Raw genomic sequence first — 11232 nt, 5'->3', positions numbered from 1 at the left:
TATGAAAAGATGTACAACTGTTTTCAAATTGCTAAATAAAACTTTCCCCCTAATACCTGAGCCTAGGTAACCACTTTGGAACTCTGGAACATATCCATGGACCATTCCAATTTATATGTTCCCTAGAACTTAAAACTATCCAGTAATGGCCTTTAACAAAATTCGATTTCTGGGTTATTTTCCAATGTTGAGTCCTACCACAGAAGTTTGGAAAGCTTGTTTTTCTGAATGCTTAAACTCAATCCCAGCTGAAAGCTCTTGATAGAAATCCCTCATGTTGATAAAAGTTAGTGGTGGAAACCACATTAAAGATGTAGTGATATGCTATCTTTATTAATTTTCTCATCTCGAGGCCATAAAGTACGTTGGGTGCTCCGATGCTGGGACATACTATTCGGAAATGTAACAGAACAATGAGTAGGTTAGGATGTGACATATTTGGGAAGGAACTTCCAACCTCAGCAATTATTGTGCAGGCAATGGTCTTGCCAGATCCTATCTTCATCAGTGGGAAGCTGAAATTAACTTTGGTCAGACAATTTGTAAATGGACTGAACACCTTTTTAGCCAGGGTAGAAGACAATTGTTAGCCTTCCTTCTATAGAGATGTTGGCACAGGTGCCTAGGTGGCTCAGTCGGTTAAGTGTCCGACTTTGGCTCAGGTCATGATCTTGTGCCTAGTGAGTTCAAGCCCCCGCATTGAGCTCTGTACTGGACAGCTCAGAGGCTAGAGCCTGCTTCAGATTCTGTGTCTCCCTCTCTCTGCCCCTACCCTGCTCACTCATGCTCTCTCTCCCTCTCTCTCTCTCAAAAATAAATAAACATTAAAAATAATGTTGGCACAGAAGCCAGTTATGCAGTCCAGAAGTAATTTTTGTTGCAAAGATATATGTAGCTCTTGACGCAGTGTTCTCTTATGCCATCATTCTGCCTGGAGCCATCCTCATTCTTTGCATTGGTGTTCACATCGAATTAACATAAATTCAAGACAAAAATATCTTCATATTACCTTAGGAATACTGACTCATTTATTTTTTGCTGTTAATATTAGCTTATTACCCAATTTTACTAACGCATATGTCATTCATTTTAAACAGTAGTAGCTTTAGGGGCACCTGGGTGGCTTAGTTGGTTGAGCATCTGACTCTTGATCTTGGCTCAGGTCATGACCTCATGGTTTGTGAGTTCGAGCCCCGTGTTGGGCTCTGTGCTGATGGTGTGGAGCCTGGTTGGGATTCTATCTCTCCCTCTCCTACCCCTCCCTCCCTCACACTTGCACGCATGCTCTCTCTCTTAAAATAAATAAACTTAAAAAGCAGTAGTAGCTTTATTTATAGAAGAAACACTAGGTGATTTCATATAAGGGGTAAGAGCACATCCTCAAGGGCCACGCTGCCTGCATTTGAATCCCAGCTCTGCCGCTTATTAGCTTTATAACCCTGAGCATGTTAACTTCTCTGTGCTTCATTTTTCTGAGAAGTAAAATGAGAGTAACGGCACCTTCTAGGACTACAGTGGGAAGGAAAGGATTAATCCACATCAAGTACTTAGAATAGGGCTGGGTGCATACAACATCCACGGTAAATGCAAGCCTTTGCGATTACTTTTATTTTCGATTAAGAAAATGACTCACGTTATAAGGTTTCAGCCTAGATATTGAATACAGTATTAAGACATGTGATCGTGCTTGAGGAAATTCTCATGAGCTAAGAAACAACCGCTAGCATATATCCTGGGGAACCAAGAAGAGTAAAAGCACAAGAGTGAAATCTTGGGTTCTAGTCATGGCCATACCACCAGCCCACTGGGCTTTGCTTCCTTCATCTGGGCCGCCATGATTCATCTATGTCTTCTCTAAAACTCCTCCCAGCCTCTCATACTCCATAATGCCTCCAATTCACATCTTTTTGTTCTGTCAGCTAAGCAATCCTACTCATACAAATCTGAACAGAAACAAATAGGTATCTGTAAGTTAGTTTTCACGGAATTAAGACCTTTTTGAAAAATCACATGGATGGGTCCCAACGTCCAAACTACAAATTTGGGTGGCTTTGTTCCTTTGACACATTTCCTTGTGTGAACATGTTAATGAGAATTCCACTAAATGTAGGAGAGACAAGTTCAAGAGCCTTTGCAGGATTTTGCAATACGTGGTCCAGTGATCTGGCCCAACCCTCTCGGGGCTCACCGCCCATGGGACTCCAGGCCTGTGACTCCATTTCTAATCCTGATACTCTTCTATTGAAAGTGTGATATCCCATAAATAGCTTCTGAGGAAAATACAAAATTGGTGGTACATCATCTCAAGTAAAATTAAAATAATGACTTGATTTCTAAGATTACTGGACTTTGGAAAAAACTTGTTTTTTCTGAGATAACTAAAATAAAAAATCATGGAAAATGACAGAATGATGGTGTTTTACACACTGATTTATTTTAAAGCATAATACATAAAATGCATAGTGTCTCACAAAGCATTTGATAAAGAGTTTTAAATACAATTTTAAGCTCTAAGTAAACTCTCTAACTGGAATATATATACACATTTTTAGCCATAAAAGTGGAATTTTTATGGCAGGTTTCGGACCTCTAAAGCTACATGCTAGCTAATGGCCAGGTCAGGGACATTAAAAATGTGCATTAATAAAAATTTGAGGAAATTCATGAAAATGTTTCAGAAACATTATAAACAAACATGTACCATATAATGTGGGAGAAGTTTTCACGATCTACTTACAAATAGCACATCCTGTCTTAGAAAGTTGTTATTATAAAGTGTTCATTATGCATTCTTGTGCAAACTCCCTTAGGCCATCTTCACTAATATCAAGCATTGTGTGTATATCCTATACATACAAGCACACTACTTTTTCCCTTGTGCAATGCCCCATCGTAAGAATATACTTGGTCTCAGGGACAATCAGAGCATAGCAAAATGCTGCTTTAACTGTTTAATTAAATGTTGGGTATCCACATGATCTGGAAATGCTGCTTCAGATTTCTGAGCAGCAACATAGCTTCTCTGGAGATCTCCAATCTGTAAGAAATACCAGAATAAGACCAGAAAAAAATGAGTAAGAAAGTAAAAAAAAAGATGTACTATCTGTACACTGTAGAAAATCAAAGGGTTCTTAAGGGTAAATCGCTTGATTATGCTCTTTGATTCTAGAATCCTTTCACCTAGATTACAATTCAGTCTTGTAAAATATGAGAAATATAAAATAACCAATCATATAAATTCTGCTCCATTACAGCGGTCTAGTTATGAATTCATAAGCCTGTGTTTTCGTTTCCTATCACAGACAGTGTTATAAAAATAAAATAACATTTGCATACTACAACACCCAGCTCTATATAGTTTCAGAATGTCTTAGGACAATGATTTGTAATGTGCCTCAAAGACAAGTTTTGGCTAGGGCATTATCTTCTTTTTTTTAAGTTTATTTATTTTCAGAGAGAGAGAGAGACCGTGTGAGCAGGGGAGGGGCAGAGCAAGAAGGAGAGAGAATCCTAAGCAGGCCCCACACCATCAGTTCAGAGCCTGACCAGGGGCTGCTGGAACTCACAAACTGTGACATCATGACCTGAGCTGAAATCAAGAGTTGGATGCTCCCCTGACTGAGCTACCCAGGCGCCCCTCGGGCATAATCTTTTAGACAGAAAATTCAAGCAATAACTATTATATATAAGATACGATAATGGGCACTAGGGTGGCTCAGTCAGTTAAGTGTGAGACTCTTGATTTCACTTAGCTCGTGATCTCAACAGTTCCTGGGTCGGAGCTCCGCCCTGGTCTCTGCACTGATGGCATGGAGCCTGCTTGGGATTCTCTCTCTCTCCTTCTCTCCCTGCCCCTCCCCCATGTGCACCTGCATATTCTCATTCTCTCTCTCTCTCTCTCTCTCTCTCAAAATAAATAAGCCTTAAAAAAAGATACAATAACATGCTCAGGGAGGTTTTAAAGGGTGCCAGTAATGTGGGGGTTTTAGAAGTTTTTAAGTAATCAGTTGTCTCTGATTTTCAATAAACTTTTGTGTTCAAGTCCAGTCCCAAAGAAAAGCACACACAGTATCTGGATCCATCTGAATAGATCTAGATTCATGCATGCGCTCATAAAAAAGTGAGAATTTTTTAGTGTGTGCACACCCAAACCTAGATAATTCAAATCTGGCAGGGTTTTTTTTTTTTTTTTGAAACATATAACGCATATTAAAAACATGAGTTTCTTTTTTTAAAAAATCATAGCATTTCTTTTTAACATACCATTTTCTCTTACAGAAAGTATAGCCTTCTGTGTAAAGAAATCTCTCATTTGAGTTTTAGATTATTAAAATGTGATATGGGAAAGGAAGGTATCAACCCTTTGTGGTTTAACTAAGTGGCAGCACAGTGCAGTGGAAAACACCTGGGCATCGTTGGGGTCTGGATACAAATTCTGAACCTGCCATGGCCATGTGACTCCAGGGGAGTCTTTTAAGCTCAAGCAGCCCTGGGTTCCGTTAGAATGTAAGCTGCATGAAGTAGACGTTTTGTTTTATTCACTAACATCCTGTGCCTACAACAGTGCCTGATACGTAGCAGAAGTTCAGTAAATGAACCAACAGTTGTATAAAAACACGAGTCAGGAAGGTGAGGGAAATGTACGTGGCAGGGTTGTTGGGAGAACTCGAGATGGTGTATAGGAGCACCTGGAACTATATAGCACTTACGAACACTCAAAAATGACTACTTCTATGGGGCGCCTGGGTGGCTCAGTCGGTCAAGCATCTGACTCTGGATCTCGGCTCAGGTCTTGATCTCACGGTTCGTAAGTTCAAGCACAGAGCATGCTCAGGATTCTCTCTTTCCCTCTCTCTCTCTCTCTGCCCCTCCCTCCCTCTCAAAATAAATAAACTTTAAAAAATAATGTTTAAGAAAATGACAACTTATTTCCCAGCAGAAATGCAAGTTAGGATAGCTTGATGTTCGTGCTATAAAAAATGACATTTTTATAATGTCTTCTGGTCTATAAAGAGTCTTTACACAGCAAATATTTTTAGCCATTTCCTTACCCTTGAAACTCACCTTGTTAAAAAGAAAGATTTCCAAGTAAAAGTTATCAGATACTTTTTATCTGTTTTTCCTCTTGTTATTGAAAACGGTGCTCCTTTTAGCTCTTGGTTATTAACTGACTTGTAACACAGTATTAACAGTTGTATTTTCCCCACATTGTTCACCCATATCCCTAATTTTATAGCAATAATGACAGACAGGATTTCTTTGCAATAAAAGCCAATTACTAAATCCCTCCTCAACCAGGCGTTACTTAAGGAGTATTTTTTCATGACTAAATATCATATTTTAAAAATAAAATAATTCTGTAATCTATAACAGATCATCTATAATGCAATCTATAATATTAAGTTTAGTCCATAGCCAGTGATAAATTTCTTTACAGTGTATCAAACTATCCCTTCAAGTGAAAGACATGTGTATGTAATGTTTAAAAAAATCGCTTCTTTCAAAACGTTAGAATTTCCTTATCTGTATTTTAAAAACCAAGAAAAAGAAACAGATCAGATGAGGAATTGATAAAGAAAGAAAATACCTTATCAGAGACCGTTGCAAAATTAAAATGTGGCTCGTACATATGGGGTGCTAAGGATGAGGCAGTTTGTAACAGTGCTCTTGCCTGTATTTAAAAAAAGAAAAAAAGGAAAGAAAAGAAAACCAAGGATATATGAACATCTATCAGCAGTATATTTGTAATTATGGGTTTTTTTGTTTTTTGTTTTTGTTTTTGGTAAAAGAGTCTTTTATCCAAGATAGGACCTTAATAAACATGATCCTGTGATAAATACAGATGACACGCCTCATGAAACACAACTTACCGAAATACAATACTTATATCTTGCCAAAATTATATTAATAATAAAATTGCTTCAAAATATGAAGAAAATTAAGAGTAGTTATAAAGTCAAGAATCATTGTTCTTGTAAAGTTTATGTTTTAATACGACAAATCAAAATACAATCTTCTCAATGCAAAAAAAAAGGCTTATTCTAGTTTTATTGCTGTTGATTGATTTCTTAGGCTTCTAATGACTCGTTCTCTGATGCTACAGAAAACAATTAAAAATAGTAAATTTCTAAGCCCCAAGTTCTGTGCTGGAGAATGGTGATGAGCATTTAATACACTGTTGACCTCACAATAACAAGTGAGTGCAACTGAAAATGACAAGCTCTCTGTCATCTCATGTACTCAAGAAGCAAAATTCGCATCATTTTTCATCCCCTACAGGCTCAAACGATCATGCATTGCAGGGACCACTGATAGACAAGAGATGCTCACACATTCATTGTTAGGACCACAGACTCCCCATTCCACACTGCTGAATATCCCTCCAACGTGTAACTAAACCCAAAACCTCCATCCATGACCTGTGGACAAATTGTGCATCTTTTTTTTTTTTAATGGAAAATAACATATGGGATGGTAGATATTGATTTGTTTGTTTGTTTTATGATTAGCTATTTTTCTTTCAATTGATGTATAATTTTTAATAATAAAATAGGGGTTAGTAGCATGAAATCTTTCACCAAAACATTTCAAATTGGTTGAATACTGGAGAAACTGTAATAAGTAGGAAACAAAGATCACTGACATGGGGACAGAGAAAAATCACAAAAGCACTTGCTTCATATGGAGATAGGTCAAATTCCATGGCAGAATAAGTTCCCATTTGGAGTACAGTTGACCCTGGAACAACACGGGTTTGAACTGCATGGGTCCACTTGCATGTGGATTTTTCCAATACATACAGGACAGTACTATTAATGTGTGTTCTCTCCCTTATGATTTTCTGAATAACATTTTCTTTTCTCTAGCTTACTCTACTGTAGACTACATGTAACATACAAACTATATGTACATATAACACACAAGATAACATATAGTACATATAACATACAAGACAATGTGTTGATGGACTGCGTACGTTCTTGGTAAGGCTTCTAGTCAACAGTGGGTTCTTAATTAAGTTTTGGGGGAAGGTCAAAAGTAAAACTTGAATTTTCAACTACATGAAGGGGTCAGCAGTCCTAATCCTGTGTTGTTCAAGAGTCATCTGTAGTTAGTTTTTGTTTATAAAATACAAATCTGTCTTATTTGGGGGAACTGATGACATAAAGGTAATGTCCAAGGATGTTCATTTCCTTGTTTTGTTACAAGTTTATCGCTGTGCTTAGGAGACCAGGTTAGAGGTTAACATTCCTGCCATGGTATTCACTATGTCACTTACCTCCTGGAGTCCCTGTTTCTTCATCTCTAAAGTTCGGAATGCAATACTTATCTATCCTCGATTGTCACTAATACTGTATAAGTGTATTTAGCCTTTTAAACTTCTTTTTTATGATAAAGTGATTTTTTAAGCATCTGCCCCGTGCTCAATACTATGCTACCAAGCCAAGTGCTTTACGTGCATAATCTGCGAATCCTCCCCAAACACCTGCAGGTTCTGTTATTAACCCCATTTTATATACTGTTCATTCATTTCACAAATACTGGCCCAGCACCTACCACCTGCCAGACACTGTTTTTGATGTTGAACATCTGGCAGCTGGAAGAGAAACAAGGTCCCTATTTTCATGTGGCTGCCATGCCACATTACATATACATATGAACATATTTGATAAAATAAGTACTGTGAAGGAAAAAATAGGAGATGTGACAGTGGCGGAGGGCTCCTTTAAACCGATGTTTGAAATGACCTTTGTAGGGAGGTGGCAATTAAGCTAAGACTCAAATGACAAAAAGAAGAAAAAGTCGCCGCAGGATCTGAAAGAAGAACATTCCAAAGGCCGTAAAGTAAGAACAGGCACAGCGTATGTGCAGAGCAGACTTCTGGATGTGTCCAGAAGTCTGAGAGTTGGCAGGAAGGGAGAAGTAACAAAACGTGTGGTCTGACAGAGAGCCAGAGGCCAGATGATGCGGGCCCTGTAGGCCAAGGTTTGAATCCATATTTCATTCCAAGCAAAAAGGAAAGCATTTGGAGGATGCTGAGCAAAGTAGTAGAAAATTATTGTTTTATTTGATTTTTTTTTTTAAGTAGGCTTCACGCCCAGTGCAGAGCCCAACACGGGGCTTGAGCTCACAACCCTGAGATCAAGACCTGAGCTGACATCAAAAGTCGGATGCTTAACTGACTGAGCTACCCAGGTGCCCCCAAATCTTTCTTGTTTAAAAACAAAAATCCCTTCGGCCGTTGTGAGGAGGATGTGTTATAGGGTACAATTACTTGCTAATGCAAGCGGAGACCAAAAGAGCAGCTAGGAGACTCCTGTAGTCGAGCTCAGGCAGGAGAGGAGTACAGTTTGGAGAAGGGTGGCAGTGGTGGAGAAAAGTGGCCACATCTGGGATGTGACCTGGAGAAAGAACTGACAGGGCTTGTCAGACATGATGGGGTGAGGTGGCAGGAACTGAGTGCTTTCAAGGTTGGCTCTTAGGATTTTGGTTTGAGCACCCAGCTGGTCACAGTTCACAATTCACCAATTGTGTCACAGTTCACTAACACAGGGAAGACTTGGGGCGATGCAGGTTTGTCCTGACAAAACCAAAGGTTAAGAAAAAACCAGAAAGGTTAAGTAACTTGTCCAAGGTCACACCACTAATGTGACAGAGCTGGGATTCAAACCCAGGCCAGTGAGCCTCTAGAGCTCATTTTTATAAACTATAGCATGTAAAGATAGCTACCCCTGAAGACGTTTCTGTGGAGAAACCGGATTAGCCACTGAGCCACTGTAGTTCACTGACCTGCTCCACGTGGCCCTTCCGCATCTCCAGCACGGCCAGGTTGTTGTAGGCCTCAGCGTGGTTATTGTTGTTGACCAGAGCGAGCCTGAAGCACTGATGGGCCAAATTCGTATCTCCGATGCCCTTGAAAAGAAAAGCATACCCGTTGGGAGGAGCACTGGGTGTTGTATGGAAACCAATTTGACAATAAAGTTCATATTAAAAAAAAAAAAAAAAGGAAGAAAAAAAAGCTTGTATTCGCACCCGCGGATCCACACGCTTCCTCCCTTCTTTCCTCACGTGAGTCTTTGCTGCTACCAAGCAACAAGTACCGATCATAATCAAGTGTGAATTGTAGGTAAGAGGATTTAACTTGAGAAAACAAAATGAGTTCTGGTGACCCTTAGAAATCGCTACATTGCTACACAAGCCCATAACCAAACCTGGATTGATGGGATCTGAAAATGTCTTCAAACTAATTTATGGCTACCTTTTCTACACCGGAAATAATACGAGAGAGAAAAAACCTACCACAGCCACATGTCCCAAGTTGTACCAGACATCAGCTGCCTCTTCTTCGTTTTCAGCCAGAGCAAGGGCACGTTCAAATGAGGTCAGAGTCATATCATACTGCTGGGCATAGAAGCAGCAGAGCCCCAGATTGTTAAAAAGCTGGCAGTTATAGACACCCATCTGCAGGAGCCGCCTTTTTGAAAAAGAGCATATATTGGTGTCAGACCAACTTGATAAATATTAAGACCTATTTTTTTTTTACAAAGTTAGAAATGAATGTTTTATAATTTTTAACATGCCCAAGGAATAGAAATAGAAAGTATTATAGTAAATGAAAAAACATTCCGCAAATACAAAAGTGTGTCTTTTTTAATGTTACTAGTCACGGGAAATATGTCCAGAGGACAAAGTCTGAAGCAACATGCATGAGTTTTTTCCTCCAAAAGCTCTGTCAGAGAACCAAAATACAAAAGAGTGACCTAAAGGAAAACCCAAAGCATTTTGCTTCATAAAGTTTTGGTGACAATTAGTAAACCCCTATTACCCCTAATCTAAGTTAAGAGCTATGTTTAGGATTTACCCCCAAGTTTTCAGCTGAATTGAATCTTGGTTTTGGTTATCTGTACTTCGTCATTTAGCTGTGTCTAGGGACCTTCTGATGAGCTTCCATCGAGGAAGACAAGACCATCAATGGATCCCTACATTATTCACTTAGCTTTCATGCTAGGGCTCAAAAAACCCTTTTGCTTCTATGCATCATTAATCCCAAAGGACAATGGGCAATAGAGTTCAAATAAGCCAAGGAAAATCCACCCCAGATGCCCTGAGGAAAATCCATGACCCATTTGGGGGGATGGAGGTGTACAGTCAGCTGCATATGCCTAAGGCAGCATTCATTTTATATTTTATGCTTCTAACATATATTTGGAAAGAACTCTCGTCAGCTGCCAGTTATCTCCTGGTATATTACCTAGGGGTGGAAGAGAAAATCAAAATTTAAAAATTAATCTCAGAAACCATCTGTAGGATGAAATAAGGATGTTCTCAAAAGAGAACCAGAGATAAGAACATATTTAGACTTTGAAAAATTATTTGGACAAGAGTTGACAACACTTCACAGAAGAGGGGAACCTGTTTCAGGTCCTCATCAGAGCTCAGAAGCTGGCATCCACTGCTCTTTGCAAATCTTGTCACTATTTCAGCTTCGGGGCCTTTATATTGTATGTGGTGGGATTAATGGAAGCAGTGGGTGGCTGATTCATACAATGCCATGGTGTTAAAAACTCAATTATCCAGGTATGTTTCTGCAAGATGCCAATATCTGAGCATGTTCAAATTATTAGATGTCCCTTTAATGCTCATCAAACATCTGGGTGCTTGAACTTTTAGTCTCCTATAGACGTGGTCTATGCATTACCTGTCTACATTTTCATTCCATTATAGTTTCACCAGTATTTCACAGGAAAGGAGTTCTACAAAAAGACTGTAAAGCACACCTGTAAAACCGGAGAGCTATTTCTGGTTGATCAGAATAAAAGTGGTTGCTTCCAATGCATGCAATGGCTTCCACATGAGTATTGTCCTGTTTCAAAACTTCTTTGTAGTATTCAGCTGCTGATGAAATATTGTTCATTTCCTATTCTCCATCAAGAAGAAGAGTGACACTTTATTGCTGAGAAAAAAAAAATTTTTTTTTCTGGCTGATTTATTTTACTTGATTCAACAAATATTGAGAGCCTATTATGTGCCAGACTCCGTTCTAGGCCCTGAGGACACAATGCAAACAAAAAGATAAAGTGGCTATCCTCAAGGTTACAGTGGGTAGGAAGAGAAGCAAATGAACAAGTAGGTAATATAATGTCAGGCAAGTCTAACGGATGTGAATAGAGGCGAAGAGAGAGGGAAGGAAGGATGGAACCAAGAAGCAGCATGGTTGTATTTACATTTTTA

At 39.0% G+C, this 11232-nt stretch overlaps 1 protein-coding gene across 7 annotated transcripts in view; it reads right to left on the bottom strand.

Annotated features, from left to right (window-relative positions):
- Positions 1–2412: 2412 nt before the first annotated feature.
- The window catches only part of TTC8 (tetratricopeptide repeat domain 8), a 59862-nt gene continuing 51042 nt past the window's right edge, over positions 2413–11232 (bottom strand). For 5 of the 7 annotated variants that reach the window (XM_007094979.3, XM_007094980.3, XM_042990317.1 and 2 more), the window contains 5 exons: positions 10779–10918; positions 9301–9475; positions 8791–8913; positions 5588–5671; positions 2413–3037 (listed from right to left, as the gene is read on the bottom strand). In XM_007094979.3, coding sequence (XP_007095041.2) covers positions 2921–3037; positions 5588–5671; positions 8791–8913; positions 9301–9475; positions 10779–10918 — 639 coding nt within the window. In that variant the 3' untranslated portion in view covers positions 2413–2920. The remainder of the gene's footprint in view (positions 3038–5587; positions 5672–8790; positions 8914–9300; positions 9476–10778; positions 10919–11232) is intronic. The other 2 variants (XM_042990315.1, XM_042990316.1) reach the window with 1 other exon arrangement.

This window comes from Panthera tigris, chromosome B3 (assembly GCF_018350195.1).
Source record: "Panthera tigris isolate Pti1 chromosome B3, P.tigris_Pti1_mat1.1, whole genome shotgun sequence".
NCBI classification, from domain to species: domain Eukaryota; kingdom Metazoa; phylum Chordata; class Mammalia; order Carnivora; family Felidae; genus Panthera; species Panthera tigris.
The sequence above is the reverse complement of the archived record's forward strand: the minus strand, read 5'-3'. Positions and strand labels throughout refer to the sequence as shown.